This window comes from Dioszegia hungarica, assembly GCF_025882075.1.
Source record: "Dioszegia hungarica strain PDD-24b-2 chromosome Unknown MKK02contig_2, whole genome shotgun sequence".
NCBI lineage: Eukaryota > Fungi > Basidiomycota > Tremellomycetes > Tremellales > Bulleribasidiaceae > Dioszegia > Dioszegia hungarica.
In genome coordinates, this window is record NW_026515766.1 from 169988 (window position 1) to 186699 (window position 16712).

Below are 16712 nucleotides of genomic sequence, written 5' to 3' on the forward strand. Positions count from 1 at the left end.
TACATTCCTCGATCAATTTCGATCCCTAGAGTATCTCTTGCAATTGCCTTTAACTCATCAGTCTAGACATGACTATCTTGATACCGCTACTCGCGGCTGGGGCAGCTGTGCTGATAGGCACCGTGACGCTGCTCTATATACACGCGCCCAAAACGCTATACTCCTCCGAGGCGGCACACCAGCATCGACTCCTCCCGATCCTCGCCTCGCTCCGGACGCGTCCCCTTGGGTCCAAGCTCTCCCTGCACCGCCGTACCCTCGACAGTAACACCATCCGGAACTCCTCTCACAAATCTTCATACTCCTACTTCCCCGTCGACCTCTCCTCATTCCACCATATCCTCGAAATCAACCCCAGCGGGGGATACGTCCTCTGCGAGCCAGGCGTACCATTCGGGGATCTCCTGCGCGAGCTGCTCAAGGTGGGAATGACCACTCTGGTCGTTCCGGAGCTACCGGGAATCACTGTCGGTGGGGCTATAGCGGGAGGCGGGCTGGAGAGTTCTAGCCACCGGTATGGCCAAGTGAGCGATACGGTGTTGGAGCTGGAATGCCTCACTCCGGATCTACGGGTATGCTCCCCCTCGGTCGATCCGGACCTCTTCTACGCCATCTCGGCCAGCTACAATACTGTCGCGCTCATGACGCGGGTCAAGCTCCAGATTGCGCGGGCACCGGCATACGTCTCGCTTCAGGCGGAACGGTACTCTTCCTTCTCATCCGCGGTCGCAGCCCTCCAATCGTCAACCTCGGACACGGTGGAAGGCATCGCTTACTCATCTACCGATATCCTCGTCGTTCGCGGTACACACACCAGCACCCCTCGCTCCCCTATCCGCCGGTTCAGCCGGCACTGGGACAAATGGTACTACAAGTCTATCCATTCCCAGCTCGCCATGACGGTCCCGTATGCCGACTACTGCTTTCGGTACAACTACGGTTCGTTCTGGATGGCCAACTACGTCCTGGACATGCTGGGTGGAGACAACCTCTTTACGCGGTTCATGGTCGGCTCGTTCCTCGATACAAAGCACCTCTTTGCGGTGCTACATTCGTCGGATCTGACGGATCTGGGGCGGATGCGGGTCATTCAGGATTTCTACGTCCCGGCGGAGAAGGCGGTAGAATTTCTTGAGGAGGCGGAGAGGGAGGTGGGAGTGTACCCGCTCTGGCTGTGCCCAATCAAGGGGACCAGTACCGGCCAGCTCCTCGCGAGCCATCACTCCACGGCGGAAAAGCAATTCATCAATGTCGGGATATACGGTCGACCCCGCCAATTCCCCTTCAACCCCCAAACCCTCCATTCGAAGCTGATCGACCTGCTCATTCAGTCCGGCGGACGGTCCATGCTTTACGCCCAGACATGGCATAGCCCGGAGCAGTTCCAGGCGATGTACGGGGAGGCGCTGAAGGCGGTCGAGGGTGTGAGAAGGTCGTATGGGGAGGAAGGGTGTTTCTTTGGGCTGTATGAGAAGGTGGGGCTGAGCGAGAGGGACAGGGATGAGCTAGGCAGGCCGATGAGGGGAAGTGAAGCTGAGGAGACGCGGAAGGTGGTGAGGGACATTCTGGGCAAGAAGCTGGGATTATGGTAGCGTTCTTAAGTAGGCATTAGATCAAAGTAGACGTAAATAGAGTGTTAGATGTCCATATCAGTAGATCCCTATTCGTATACGCATGTACCATGCCCAATCGTGTACAGGTGCATCACCTTATTTTATAGTCTACTTCTCCGATCCACCCCTTCAGACCCACTAAACCAAAAGCAAACTCCCCAGCGTCGCATCCGTAGCAACAACCTCGAGCGCCTGCTTGACCTCCAGCGCCCGCCTCGCCTCCCTCAACCAGTCACTCGCAAGCCGCTTCGGCCACCCTTGCAGCCTATTCACCTCCCTCGCCGCCCCATCCAGATCCTTCTCGGCAAGACACCACTCGGCCCTGGCCAGCACCGCGCTCACATCCGCACCATCCACCGGTCCCGGCGTGGGGCGGAACATGATCTTGCTCAGCGTGAGCGAGGCGAGGTGGGACGCGACGCCCGCATCTTCCGGAGCGGGGACGAGAGCCGCCGATTGGACGCGGGGCGAAACGGACGTGGTGAACCATGACGAGAGGGCAGCGAGGGATTTGACGCCCGTACTGGCGATACCGGACGCCTCGAGCTGTTCCAGTGCGGCAGCAGCGACAGTGGCGGACTGGGTCGAGTCCGAGGTGTTGAGGGACCGAAGGACGCGGAGTTCATTCCCGAATGAGACGTCTCCGGCGTCCGATTTGGCTTGGACGGCGCGGAGGGCGGACCAGACTTTGTGGACGCGGACGTTCTGGTCGAGCGTCGCCGAGTTGTCGAGAGTGATGGTTTTCAGCTCGTGCAATGACGTAGTGAGGTCGTCGAGCTTGGCAAGACGTCCGCCGCGTTCCGTCTCGACCTGCGTCTTGATGCTCCTCAGCCAACGGCGTTGGAGCTCGATACCTTGCTGGACCACTTCCTCTCGCAGCCTCAAGTCAGCAAAGTCAAGACAAGAACATACCTTTTCTCAATTCCCTCCCGCTGCGACTCGAGCTCAGAGTCCATATCCTTCTTCCAGTCCGCCACCATCCCTGCGCGCTCCTTCTCCCACTTTTCGCTCAGACCCGCCTCGGACCGCTGACGGCCCGCTTCGGCCTTCTGAAGCGTCGCCTCAAACTCCTGCTTCTTCGCCTCGAGAGAGCGTTCCAGCTTCTCCTTCTCCGCCTTCTTGATATCCCCAAGCCGCTTGGACAGGGCGGTCAGGTCATCCTGCGCCTTGCTGAGAATTCCGGTGGCGTTCGCCGAGGGTCCCGAACCAGGAGCAGAAAGCGACGAAGTGAGCGAGTCGATGGTAGAGGCGAGCTGGGAAATGATGGGCTCGTCCGTCCCAAAGTCTTTGACCTTGGGAGCGAGGAGTGGGAGGGTTGGTGCGGCCGCTCCGGCCGCGGGCTTGGGAGGAGGGGGGATGTACTGTCCTGGAGGAGGCTCGAATCCGAGGGGAAGAGCCGGTCCGGCGTACTTGGTCTGACCCTCAAAGGTGGGCTTGGCGGGCGTAACGGTCTCCGGGCGAAGCTCGCGCGGGCGCTGAGTGTCGGGATAGATCCGAGAGGAAGTAGGGGTTGCTGAAGCGTCTGCGACATTCTTCTCCGCCTTGCGCACCGCCCCGTCCACCGCATCCTCGCCTCGTTGAACTGTGTTCTTGACGTTGGCCTCGCCCCGGTGCAGAGCATCCTTGACGTTGGCTTCTCCGCGGTGTACCACATCCGCCACGTTCTTGCCGCCCCTGTTCAGTGCGCCCTCCGTCTCGCGGACAATCCCCTCGATACCCTCGCTGGCGTTGAAGGGGATCGACGAAGTCGCATCGACGACCCGGTTCTTGGCGTCCCGAGCGAGCGCGGCCGCCTTGTCCGCGGCGTCCTGAGTGGCATGGACGACCCGATCCTTGAGGTTGGCCGCTTCTGCCGAAGCCCGACTCGCAGCCCGCTCCGCCTGGACCTTGGCGTCATGCGCAAGCGCCTCGGTCCGCCCGGCGATATCCTTCGCTCCGGCCTTGACCTTGTCCGCCGCACTCTGCGCAGTAGCCTTGGCGTCCCTGCCAACCTCCTCCGCCTTAGCCGCCGCCTCCTTTGCTGCCGATTCCGTCCGAGCTGCAGCGTCCCTCGCTCCAGCTTTCGTCTTGTCTGCGACATCCCTCGCGCCCGCCTTGGTCTTATCCGCCAGATCCTTTGCTTCCGCCTTGGTCTTGTCAGCCGCACTCAGCACACCAGCCTTCGCGCGAGCAGCAGCATCCTTCGCCTCCGCCTTGGCCTTCTCTGCGGCATTCTCCACCTTGTCCACGCCCCTTCCGACCTCCTTCTTGGCCGCAGCAGCCTTGGCCTCTGCATCCCGCCTGAATTGCGCTCCGGGTCCATCGCCCAACTCTGATCCCCTCGTCTCAAAGTCCACCCTCTTGGCACCAATACCAGCCCTTTGGCCCTTCTCCAGACCCTGGATGGTCTTGTTCGTAGACGTCCTCGCGCCCAGTTGCTCCTCTGCGAAATCCGCAACTTCCTCGCCGAGCGGGAAAGTGCTGGTAAAGAACTCGCGGTATGGTTCGGACTTGGTAGAAACAAATCCGGAGAGAGGGTAGAAGATGAGCGTCCCGAGTGTGGTGTAGAGGAGGAACCGCCTAAAGAGCCGGCGAGGTCGTTTCGGGGTCGGGTTTGGCGGGGGAGGAGGTGGGGGGATTTCGGAAGAGGAGAGGTTCTGGTCGGCGATGGTGGATGAGCCAGGAGTGATGATGGGTGTGGATGCGACGACGACGGGCCGAACGGGTACCGCGCCAGAAGGAGCGGGTGCGACGGGCGGGATACCAGTGGGAATGCGGCTGGGAGGAACCGCGAGCAGCTGGGCCGTTAGCTGATACTTTTTGCTGATTCAAATTCGAGGGACCTACTCTCCGCTGAGGGAGGACGATGCTCCTGACCGCTCGAGCCTGTTGCATCCTTAGTGACTGCATGGTAGCTGTGTAAATAGATAAGATAGTTGGAAAGATGCGGCAACGATGTCATCGTTCTTGGCTGAGTTGGCTGGTCGGTCTCGGTAAACGCCGAAAGTGGCAGATCTGAGGAATGTGGCAGGTATGACGCGCGAGGGGTCGTTCGCAGCTATGGGCACTGCTCGCTCCTACGGGATGGTCACCGAGGGTCAAAGGAGGCGTGTGAATGATGTAGTACAAACTGGTAGAGACGAGAAAGTGACTTGGTGGAAAAGTGGACTGTAACGCAGCGGACTCGGGGCGGTCTTCCGATTTTCTACAGTACAACATGACCACTGTTAACAAGCCATGATTGAAGTTGTTTCGGGCAACTATTATAGGTGTTATGAACTCAAATTTACTGGAGAATGCACTTAGCGATAAAAGAGAGTCACGGAAGCCCGATATCTAGCCTATCAGCCTGGATCATTCTTCTTCACCGCCTGATCCCAATACGCCGCCAAGGAGCCATACACGCGTGAGCGGTGTGTGAGTAAGGTTGAGAATGATGAGGTCCATCGGCTGATGATGTCTCGACGCTAGAGCCTCGATGGCACGTCAATTGCACAAACTAGGATCGTATGCAAGACTAAAGTAGGAGTTGGTGCGTTGAAGTGCTGCATGATAGCGTTGGCATCCGTGCGGAGCCAACCGGCCCGATGGTAGGCAGCCCGAAGGTAGAGGCGCTCTGCGACGACCGCGAGATGGTAGTTGACGAGAGCTGGGAAGGAGGTAGGATGGAGGCGGGAGAGCCGAAGGAGCTCCTGGGCGTGCCATCTGAGAAGACGGCGGGGTGGTACATGTATGTTCGGTAAACGTAAAAAGGGGAAGGGTCGACCAACCCTCCGCGGGAAGACCTGGCGAGGGGTCTCCGCGGAAGGGGGAGGTCGTCGGCCCGGCGGCGCAGCAGCCAATCGTCCCTTCCAAAGAGGGATGAGGCCGCTCGATAGGAAGGAGGGGGACCAGGCAGCCCTAGAAGATGGGAATGAGGGTGATTTGCGGTGCGCTGAGAGGGCTGCCTGTCCCGCGGAGGGGGAGGGGGGTACTGATGGAAAGGGGATGTATGTCCCGCGGTCCGGCAGAGGGGGGGGGAAGGGAGACCCCCCAGGAGCGGGAAGGGGAAGAAAATGAGGAAGGGGAGAGGGGGCAGTGGTCTGGCCCCTCGGTATACGACAGAGCGTGGCGCTGCGCTTCAGCTCTCTGCTATGACTTATGTATGATCGACCTACTCATTCGACGCCTCAGCTCACCGGACGTCACAGCTCACTCTCCCGCATCGGCCGGAAAAAGAAAGGAGCATCGGCGAATAAGAGCCGGCATAAGGAGAACGCCGAGCATGGTAGCTCTGGCATTCTGCCTCTTACCCCCCACCCACACAGCAAAGTGTGGCACCTTGACTGCCCGCATTGATTACATCCTGGCCGAATCAGCTCGTTTGCACCTTCGACAACTCAGATTGGCAGGTCCGTCACTCACCCAAAGAGCGAATGATCGAGACCACCTCGACGCGCCACCTCCATCTCGACAGTCGGACTTGGAGGGTCAGTAAAGCGGGCGAGAAAGGTGACTCGCATTGAGCTTGCTTACCATTGACGGAGACCAAAAGCAGCGCCCTGCCTCCCCCGCCGCCCTGCAGCTAGCGCATGGTACAAGACGACAACCTCCAGTTGGATGCGCACCCCAGACCACCAGTCGGCCGATGGGTCTCGGACTTGTCTCCCGACTTAAGGAGGACAGGGAGGGAGACACAATGATAGAAGCTGCGGGAACCAAGGGCGCCCATCTCCCTTCGGCATGACGTGTATCCATCTCGGCCCGGGTTGCCGGTATCATTTCCGGCCGATGACGTAACCCAGTCGCGTGGCGCACGGACCTCCTCATTCCTCATTATTCCTCGCGTCCAGCTTAAGCTTTCGGTCCACTCACCTTCTAAAGTAATCATTTCTCTTCTCTGCCTTCCCTTCCCCGCTCGCCACCTATATCCCTGATGCCTCCAGCCAAGAGACTAAAAACCAACGTCGACTGGTCATGGGTCGGCTTCGAAGCAGAGACCGCCTCCGAGATCACGCTGGAGCATCGGCGTCGAGCGGCCGGACTGGTCGGTGTCCAGGCGTGCAAGTTTGATCCTTACCCACCCGTCGAGGAAGTCAAGAATGGGGAGGGAAGTAAGCCTAGATGGAGTGCTGTATCTGCGGCCAAGGCGAAGGTGGACCTTACTTGCTCTGCGAAGCTGTGTAAGGGGAAGGCGAGGTGTTATAATCACCTGGGGGCGAATAAGGTGAGTGTGTAGTGGTCAAGGGATAGGGAAATGATGCGGTGGGGATAGCTGACAATATAGAATGTCGGGAAGGATGCGAAGAAGAACTTTATAGAGCAGAAGATGGGGGACGAACCGGAACATCGAGAGAAGGGGGTGCCGGCGGGCCTGAGGAATATGGGCGCTACTTGCTACGTGAGTTCTGGAACGGGCCGAGCAGGGAGAAGGGAGAACAGAGAAGGGAGAGAGGGAGATACGAAGCAAAATTGAGGAAGAAATAGAAAGACATATGGGAGATGTGGTTGCGGCGCAGACCAGGATGTGGTCAGGTGAGGACATCGAACCGAGACATGAAGGAAGAGAGGTGGACGGAGAGGATACCTGCAGTGCAGGAGTGAGAACAGGATGACACGGATGATGAAGTCCTTCATCAATCGCCTCGCATCAGCTGACCATACAGGCCAACGTCTACCTTCAACTATGGTACCACAACATCCCCTTCCGCACCGGTCTCTACTCGTGCGACATCACGCCCGGCTCGTTCCTCTCGCACCTCGTCAAAGTGTTTGCGGCGCTGGAGCATAGCAAGCGGAAGGTCGTGGATCCGAGCGGGCTCGTAGAAGCTTTGGAGCTTAAGGCGGATGATCAGCAGGATGCTGGAGAGTGAGCTCCCTCGATCTGGCAATAGGAGAGCAAAGAAACGAGAAGCTGATGAGACAGGTTCGCGACGCTCTTCATGAACGTGATCGAAAAGGAGCTGGCTCTGCAGGCGGATCCGAAGCTGCAGACATTGGCCGAACGACTTGTATGTCCTTCCCTCGGATGTGCTGACCAGTAGTTCGAAGGCAAGCGGAGCTTTCGGACGCAATGTCACGGATGCGCAGCTACCAGTACACGGGAAGGTAAGTTAGATGCATTTCGGCGATTGTCCTGGGATCATGACGCAGCTGACCAAGAAGAAAGCTTTCTCGAACTGGAACTCAACCTGAAAGTAAGTCAAATCACACGCCTCTCTCACCTCGTGAGCGGAGCCAGCGCTCATGCCACAGAACAACGAAACCCTTCAGGACCGTTTCCGCGCCTTTAAGGCCGGCGAGGTCCTCACCGGAGACAACAAGTACCGCTGTTCGGCATGTTCCGAACTGTGCGAAGCGACCCGCCGGATCGCGATTGTGGAATTACCGCCATACCTACACTTCAGCCTCATGCGGTTCACGTACGACACCAAGGACGAGGAGCGGAAGAAGAGCAAGGCGGTGATCAAGTATCCGAAGAGTGCGACGTTTGCGGGGAAGGAGTACGAGCTGTGTGCGGTGGTTTTGCATTTGGGGTCGTCGGTTAGTTTTACCCGCCCCGAATAGGCGAGAGGGAGGGGAAGGGGGGAAGAGAAGAGAAGCTGATGAGGTAGCCGTATCATGGTCATTTCGTAACGGAGCTATATGACGAACAGTGAGCTCATTGCCCCCACACGAGTCTCCTCGGGCTATAGCTGATATCTAGGTCCAAAGAATGGTACACCTGCTCCGACAAGAGCGTGACGAAGCGCCTCCCAAACGCGCTCAAAAAGCTCGGTCAGCCCCCCGGTACCAATGGCGAGAGCTACGAATCGTCCAAAGATGCGTATATGCTCGTGTACAAGAAGAAGTCGGACCGGCCGGCGGCAGCGGGAGACCAGGTGGGGCCGCCGGAAGTGGCGATGCATGCTGTGAGGGAGGATAATGAGAAGTTTGAGGGAGAGGTCAGGGAGTGGACTGAGAAGTGAGTTTCAGAGCTCATGTATAGCCCTGGGAGGCGATGTGGATAAAGCTGACGAGGAAGGTGTCAATTGGCGGCTATGGAGTTTGAGACGTTGAAGGGGATCAAGGAGCCTGTTATTGCTGCGTTGTCCGGGGTGAGCTGTCTGCGAATCCTCTTCGTACATAACGATCTCTGAGCTGATACCTCTAGGACGACGTCATCATTCCCCGGAATGAGCTCCAGCGATGGCTCGAAGGAGATATGGACGCTCTCTCTGCCCCTATCGACTACTCCTCCCTCGCCTGCTCCCACTCCACCCCTGAATCCTCTCCTATCCCTCTCGATCCCACCAAAATGTCCGACTGCCGCCTTATCTCCCGGGCCGCTCTGGACGGTATCCGCGTCTCCACTCCATGCGCCGACGCGGAGATATGTCCTCTTTGCGTCGAGTCGAGATTCACCTCCCGAATGTCCCGCTCGGATCGGGAAGACCAGGTCCGGACGTTTGATTCGCTCAATATCATCCGGGTTGACGGGGGCGGAAATGAGGGAGAAGAAGAACCATACCTCATCTCCAAAGCGTGGCTTGATGGATGGCGTCGACACTCCCTCTCCCCACCCACGGCTATGCCCACCGACCCCGGATACTCTTTGTACTGCGGCCACGATAACCCATTCCCCTCGGGCCGGACTCACGTCCTGATCACCCCCTCCGCACTTGCCCTACTTCATTTTGCCGTCGGCCACTTTCCCGCCTTCACGCCTTCCACTCCTTCTTGCGCTCTGTGCGCGAAAGACTCTGAAAGCGACGCAGAAGCCCGGATCCTCTGGCTCGCGGAAATCAAGAAGGACAAGGCGATCAAGCGGGAGTTGAACCCCAAGAACAAGATTTTTGGGGAGACGTATTATATCCTCTCGACCCCCTGGGCACAGGCGTTCTGGGTATATCAGACGGATCCCACCTTCCCGCGGCCGATATACACGCCGGATCTGTGTCCGCATGGCCTGCTTAAGATAGATCCGGCGGAAGATGAGGGATTGTCGTTTGTGACGCAAAAAGGATGGGAGGCGTTGCAGGAGCGGTATGGTCCCCAGGAGGCCATGACGATGGTCTGGGCGGATGACGCGGAGGAGGGGAAGCACTGGCCCTGGAAACAAGTAAGACCGGGGGTGTGTGCGGGGTGTAGAAGGGAGAGGAGGCTCGTTTGGACCGAGACGGAGATCCAGGTTTATCTGGACCAAGGGGAGGAGGAGGACGGGGAGAAGGCAAAGGAGAAGTCGGATGGCGGGAACGCCAACAGGAATGGCTCGAACGGATCTCGGTCGAACGGTTCCGGTCCTTCGAATACCGGCTCGGCGTCAGCGGAACGAGAACCCCGACGGACTTCCGAGAACGCCTTCAAGCTCAACATCCGCGTCGCCCCTCCCCCTACTTCCTCGTCCACAATCCCATCCAAGCGCTCCCGCCTCTCTCGAGGAAGCACGACCCGCCGCCCCAAACCCTTCCTCTTTCGCGCCATCCCCGACTCGACCGTCCACTCGCTCCGTCTGGCGATATACGAAGAATTTCAGATTTCACCCATCTCCCAGTCGATCTGGTATGATGGAAAAGAGTTGACGGATCGGGATCGGACGATGCGGGAGGTGGGGATGGTCAGTTTTGGGGAAATCAGGGTTAAGGAGTTGAAGGAGGAAGATGAGGATGCGTTCTTTGCGAAGGAGAATGGAGGGAGGGGGGGAAAGAAGGGGGGGAAAGAGGAGGGGTTTGGGGGGACGGCGTTGACGGGATATGCGGGGCGGGCGGGGAGTAGAGTGAGGGAGGATAGTGCGAGTGCGAGTGCGAGTGCGCATGGGAGTGTGAGCGGGAGTGTCCGGGGCAGTGGAAGTGGGAGCGCTAAGGGAAGTGCGGTTGGAAGCGGGAGCGGGAGTACGCGTGGGAAAGACGGAGAAGGTATCGGTGCAGGGGTGGAAGAGGGGAAGATGGAGTGGGAGGCGGACTGGGAGGACGATACCGAGCAGAAGGACGAGAAGGGCAAGCAGGGGAGGGCGTGTCCGGATTGTACGTACATCAATGTGTATGGGGCCAAGGGGTGTGAGGTGTGTAGTAGGCCGTTTGTTTTGGACGATGAGGAGGTGTAGCTGCGAGGCGGCGGGGGAGAAAGGGGCAAGAAAGAGGGGAGGGCGAGCGGACGACAGTAAGTAGTTTATGTTTGTGACTAGATACAGTACAACCTGCAAGTAGGGATGTGTATAGACAAATACATGTATAGACGACTCGTATGTGACGGATCAACCAGTGATACCCTCCTCAACCACGATATTTCAAAACCCGCTGCTGTTTTCTCACCATCCTCATCATTCCCAAGTCCTCAAGCCTAGATCCTGATCCCATATTTCGCCTGCTGTATCACCCCGCCTTTCCCAAACGGCCCCTTCCCCTCCCTTCTCAACCTATGTGTCCCCGGCGCCCCCGAGCCCCTTCCCCGATCCCAGGCCATTGCGTCCCCCTCATCGAGCACCATCTCCCCTTCTCCTTCCCCCTCATCCTCATCCGTCTCCATATCCCTCAAATACCTTTCCAACTCCCACCCACTCCCCCCGCTCGTCCCACTCGTCCCACTGACCCCGGTGACTCCACTCATCCCTGAGACGCCGCTGAGGCCCGTCTCGCCAGTCGCAACGCTCACCCCGCTCGCCCCGCTCGCATTCGAGTGCATCCGCTCGTGTCCGCCCGATCCTTGCCGTACGAGCTCCAGGGATGCAGGTCGGGGCGCGGTGATGGTATGCGTGGGGCTGGTCTCGCTGACGGCGTTGTAATGGGTATACGCGTATTGGCCGGTATGATCCCCATCAACGTCCCCCTCCTCGTCCCCTTGCTCGAAGTCGAGGTCCAGCTCGACCTTGTCCTTGTCCTTGGCGTAACTTGGAACAGGAAAGTCCATACTTACCTCCATAGGGACAGCCAGGTCATCCTCGCCCGGTTGGTTGGCCCGAGCTGTCCTAAATGACTCGAACGAGAGGTCTTGTTTACTCATCGGCCGTGAAAAGTCGGGTACGCGCTGACGGCCGGGTCCAGCTAGTGGCAGAGGGAAAGGGGGAAAGTTCAATTCCGAGTCCGCGTCGAACGTGTCCCGCTTGTTGTGGGCTAGACTCGTGCCCGGTCGAAAAGGAGGGTGCTGGTATGGTGTTCGCGTACGGTGGTGGGATGGGTGATGGCCCATGGACGTAGCTGGGCGGGCGTGAGGAGCAGGGGATACGGAAGTGGATTGGGGTTTGGTATGAGATGCGGGGACGGGGACGTCTTCTCGGCTGAAGGGTCCGGCGCGAGATGCCGAGACGACGGGGCGTGTGTTGGTATTGATATTAGGGAGGGGGAGAGGGCCAAGCGGATCCCGAGCAGCGGTTGTGGCAGCGATATTGAGCGGAAGCGTAGACGCGGGATGCGTAGACGTCCCCAATCGAGGGTAAACCCTTACCCGGCTCGCTGTCCTAGGCGGGAGAAGCGCTGCCGGGGCAGGCGGAGCGGTAGCCGCCGCGGCTGGGAGACCGTTCACCAGTGCTGGCGTAGACGCGTTGGTTCGAGATCGAGAAAAGGATTTCTTGAAGCGAGCTTTGGCGCCTTCTCCTTTGTCCTTCTCCTTCCCCATCTCCGCTGCCCCGTCCGAGCCGTATGCTCCCGCCACCGCCGCATGCGGGGCAGGATCCAGAGCGGACCCGGTATCCGAAGACCCCGTGTACATGCCCGCGTGTCGACTGTACGTCGGGAGGAGGTCCATCAACCTCGACTTTGTCTTCCCGCCTCCCAATGTCCCCTTCTCCGCCGACCCGGACAGTTGGGCACGAGCTGCCTTGAGCGTCAGGGGTGGTGTCCCCCTGACTTCAGCTCCAGCTCCGGCTCCAGCTCCAGCCGCTCCTCCTGCCAGTACCGGTCCCGGAGGAGTATCCCACCCCATAGCGGTCGAGTAAGAATTACCGTCCCGGTGCTGCCCGAGTCCGAGTCGCTGCGAGACCGGCGTCGAAGTGAGGAACTCGTGAAAGTTGAACTCTGTGTCCATGTCGATATCCTCCTCGATCGGGTCGACGGGGGAGGACTCGCCGAGCGCAAGCGCGCGGGGTGTGGAGAGTGCTGGGGAGTAGGTCGAGTCGAGGGTATATTCCGCTTGGCCGACCGAATTGTCCAAAGTGGCCGGTAAAGTATCGACCGGGGTAAGGCCTGTATGCGGAGGAGATGGGAAGGATGTAGATGCGAAAGTGATGATTTCGTCCACGTCCATCATCTTCATCCCCTCCCTGTCCCCCTCTCCACCCGGTCCAACCCCAGCCTCAGCCACAGACCCAGCCGGGGCGCCCTCCTCACACCTATCCGGCGTCTTTGGCGCCCTCCTCGGCACACTATCAAACAAACTCGGGCTGAAGCTCGGCCGCGCAGCTTTCGGTTGGCCTATAGGTCCCATGCTCCCCTTTTTACCCAGAGCGGGCCGGCGCGGAGTGGTCGGCGGTAAGGCCGGCGGGAAGGCCAGTGTCGATATAGATGCGGATGTGAATGGCATAGGCGGCTCGGGGAGAGTAGAGGACGACGAGGGTGGGTGGCCGTATATGGACCGAACGGACCGAAGGGTGCCTGTGGATGTTTTTTTGGCTAAGGAGCGGAGGGTGGATAAGGAGGATTTCCGGATGTTACGCTCGCCGGTAGGTTGGGGGAGGTTTGGGTCGACCGGTGTGGGAGCTGACGTGGAGGTAGAGGTGGAAGTGGAGGGCAGGGGTAGGGTCGGTCCGGCGATAGCTGTTGGAAGAGGGGGAGGGGCCATTTGGCCAGTGTGTACGCCGGAGCGAGACGGTGTAGGTGGACTGCAAGATCAGCTTTGTACTCTGGCCGGACACGACACCACGGTCAGAATAGCTCACATGTTCTTCTTCTTTGGCGTCAACCCTAATCGCCTCGCTAGGCCCTCCACGACCCGCCTCCCCCTCCCTGGTGTAGTCGGCATCTGCGCTTGCTGACCCTGCTCCATCCCCGCCTCTTGGCCGTACCGCTGTCTCTGCTCCACATTCTTCCCCTTTCCATTCCCCTTCATCCCCACCCCCTCGAACACAGGCACATCCTTCCTGCTCGGCATCGGCGGTCTCTCCTCTCCGTGCTCTGGCCTCTCCCCATCCTCCGACCGCCTGCTCTTCAAGCTCCACACGCTCTTTTTGCTCTTCACAGACCTCACCGTCCCCGCCTTACTGACTTTGCTCGCCTTGCTGCGCGTACTCTCCCCGCTCTTCCTCGGCCTCCAGAACGCCTCGCCTCGTTCCTCCTCCCCCGTGTTCGCATTCGACTCCTCGGACGACGAGGACCACCTGCTCTGTTTTGCGGGAGACGGGGACGCAAAGTTAGCGCCTGCTTTAGCTGGGGAGAGGTTCGAGGCGTAGAGCCGGAGCTTGTGTATGACGTCCGTGAGTGCCCGATCGGCTGCGATGGCGGGTGGAGCGCGTAGCTTGGACGGGGAGGAGGGGAGTCGGCGGGCGGGTGAGGGGCGCTGGGTTTCCTGCGGGGAGCGGGAGGGGCGGTATGGTGCCGCTTGGGGAAAGGGGAGCGTGTCCGCCGACGAGGTTGAGACTGCCGGAGCGGGGGCAGGGGATGACATGTCGATGTCGATAGAAGGGGAGAGGCGGGGTGGAGTCCGGTAGCATGAAGTCCGGATAGGCGGGGGAGGGGTAAGAGGGGAGCGAGAGGACCGCATCAGGCCAGAAGTGAACTGTGAATCAGCTAGAGCCCAAAAGGCAGAGGAAGGACATACGAGGGAGCTGTACCCATTTGCTGGGAGATTCTTCCCGCTCCATCTGGGCTCTTCGCCCGAGTCAGGCGATGGGAAGGGCTGGGAGCGCTGCTGTCTGAGCGCAGAGACCATCGCTGCTGCGGTAGTATTGGTGAGATAGTCAGGAGTCAGTATAGTATAGACAGAAGGGAAGGACTCCGCCACTCTTTTCCCTGCCACAAGTTTATCGATAACCCTACCGGTAGAAGTTGGCTCAACTTCTACACGCTCGACATGCCTTTCGTTTCATATCATCCTTTGGCGTTTCAGACTTGCCACAAAACACCTGCTATAGGATGGCGAGGATGTCAGGGAGGTGTACATAGCCGAGCGTCTGAGATAGCTATGTTCGCCACAGAGTAAGAGCGGGAGGAAAAGGTCAGAAAGGTATGGCAGTCGTCAAGACGCCAGGAGACCCCCTTTCGAGTCGCCGCTTGCCGCCTCTCGCCACCCCAGATGCGATGTGATCAGCACGTTCGCATTCAAGCATCAATAGCCGGGGACAGTTGATGCCTCCGATGTGAAGACAGAAGGGCGGGTCGTTCTGAGGCTACAGAGATGAAGCAAGGCACTGAATATGAGTTGGGTGGCGGGTGAGGATGAAGGAGCGGGATCAAATTCTCAGCCAGCTTGTGGACCACCGACCACTCATTTCGAACTCACCTCTATCTCGGCTGTCCACCTCTATCACTTATATACAACGTCGACATACACAGCTGTATACAGCCGTACAGACAGCTCAGCCTATATTCTGCCGCCACTAAGCATCGAAAAGAGCGAAAAAATCAGCCAAGATGGGGAAATACTACTGCGATTACTGCGATATCTACCTGTGAGTGCATCCTTCCTCCCTAGACTCTCAATAGCATATTCCATGCGCCGCAATACCGCACTACCTTCATCATTATCACCCATTTGACCCTCTCCAGGACTCAAGCTGATCCTTCAGCACACACGACTCCATGTCCGCCCGCAAAGCCCACAACACAGGCCGAAACCACATCTCCAACGTCCGCGACTACTTTGCCAGTCTGGGCCACGATACAGCCCAGTCAATCATTGATCAGATCGTGATGAGTCATGAGAATGGAGGGAGGGCGGTCATGATGGCGGCGCCGAGTATGAGGCTGGGGGCGGGGTTTATGAATCCGATGGGGCCGGGAATGGGTGAGTAGCCGGAACGAGTGCCGAACGAGCGAAGCGAGTGAGGCGCGAGACAGGCGAGCGGAGGGGACCGTGGGTGCGCGAAGCGCATGAGCGGTCGAGGACACCCGAGCGAAGCGAGAATTTTTGCTCGAGCGGAGCGAGCATACTCAGGTCGAGCGGAGCGAGAATAAACCCCCTGACCTCAATCCAATCCCTTTCTATCCTACCTATCTTTCTCAATGATCATTCCATCTCTACAAACTCTAGCTAATTCCGACAGCCCAAGGCCCACCTCAAAACAACTATCAACAACCCCCCTTCCCCCCCGCCCAAAACTTTGGTGGTCCGAACCTCGGCGGCGGTCCAGGCGGTCCCGGCGGTCCTGGCGGAGGGTTCGGCGGTGGCGGTCCGTCAGGCTACCCACCACCCGGCCAGAACTTTGGCGGTGGGGCACCGTCATTCCGACCTCCATTCCCTCCTAATCTCGCCGGACCCGGAGGTCCGGGAGGAGCACCCATGTCTCTCCCGCCTTTCCCACCTAACGCTGGCGCTGGTCCTGCAGGGGGATTCAGACCACCGCCGATGGGTATGGGGATGCCACCCGGGATGGGGCAGGGGATGCCTCCGCCGACGCTGGGTGGGTTTGCGCCGATGTCGATGCCGCAGGCGCCGGGTGCCGGTGGGTCAGCAGGAGGAGGGCCAGGTGGAGCAGCAGCAGCAGCGGCGGGTGGGATACATCCGGATAGGTTGAGGATGATGGGTGTCTAGGTCGTGCGGGGTAGATAGCGCGAGTGAACAAGGGGTAGGGGAAGGAAGTGGGGGAGGGCGGAGAAGTATAGGTTGGCTCGCGAGCCGTGGCACCAGGGTCTGAGGCGCGGATACGTGGCCGTGTCAGAGGTATCAGATGAGTGAAGTATGTACTGTACTGTTTAGGTATTGACTGCTGGGCGCCAGCCCCATAGACGTATTGCAATTGGGCAATTGTCTTGTGCTAATCTGGACTGGGATTCCCTCATGCGGGCAGGTACGAGCCAGCTCAGCTGACCAGTCGCAAGTCAAGTCTGACGCCAAGGCTGATACTTACATGCCTGATACATTATTGACTGCTGGCTGACGGCTGTACGAATGATCTGGGCTTGGGCTAATCCTACAAATACAGCTAGTATAACAGCATACAAGCCCAAGAACCACGTGCACGCAGGCCGAGCGACACGGAAATATCCCAAGAAATTCCTGACACTCATCAGCGTC

The 16712-nt window shown here is 59.0% G+C and overlaps 5 protein-coding genes across 5 annotated transcripts; 3 read left to right on the forward strand and 2 right to left on the reverse strand.

Annotated features, from left to right (window-relative positions):
• Positions 1-68: 68 nt before the first annotated feature.
• Positions 69-1592, forward strand: MKK02DRAFT_39412 (uncharacterized protein; the record flags this gene model as incomplete). The annotated part of the gene is made up of 1 exon (XM_053090582.1): positions 69-1592. One exon carries the CDS (start codon positions 69-71, stop codon positions 1590-1592), a length of 1524 nt encoding a protein of 507 aa, XP_052948906.1.
• Positions 1593-1751: 159 nt separating this feature from the next.
• On the reverse strand, positions 1752-4378 carry MKK02DRAFT_19425 (putative mitochondrion protein; the record flags this gene model as incomplete). Its single annotated transcript, XM_053086094.1, has 4 exons — positions 1752-2493; positions 2526-3181; positions 3242-3559; positions 3950-4378. Coding segments are annotated over 4 exons (2145 nt in total), but the record flags the coding sequence as incomplete, so codon positions are not given.
• Positions 4379-6507: 2129 nt separating this feature from the next.
• On the forward strand, positions 6508-10653 carry MKK02DRAFT_39414 (uncharacterized protein; the record flags this gene model as incomplete). Its single annotated transcript, XM_053090583.1, has 11 exons — positions 6508-6798; positions 6859-6972; positions 7238-7440; positions 7498-7582; positions 7616-7679; positions 7737-7768; positions 7827-8114; positions 8186-8226; positions 8278-8535; positions 8596-8668; positions 8725-10653. 11 exons carry the CDS (start codon positions 6508-6510, stop codon positions 10651-10653), a joined length of 3378 nt encoding a protein of 1125 aa, XP_052948908.1.
• Positions 10654-10889: 236 nt separating this feature from the next.
• Positions 10890-14408, reverse strand: MKK02DRAFT_39415 (uncharacterized protein; the record flags this gene model as incomplete). The annotated part of the gene is made up of 3 exons (XM_053090584.1): positions 10890-13362; positions 13420-14255; positions 14298-14408. 3 exons carry the CDS (start codon positions 14406-14408, stop codon positions 10890-10892), a joined length of 3420 nt encoding a protein of 1139 aa, XP_052948909.1.
• Positions 14409-15115: 707 nt separating this feature from the next.
• On the forward strand, positions 15116-15406 carry MKK02DRAFT_13937 (U1 zinc finger-domain-containing protein; the record flags this gene model as incomplete). Its single annotated transcript, XM_053085535.1, has 2 exons — positions 15116-15147; positions 15265-15406. Coding segments are annotated over 2 exons (174 nt in total), but the record flags the coding sequence as incomplete, so codon positions are not given.
• Positions 15407-16712: the final 1306 nt, after the last annotated feature.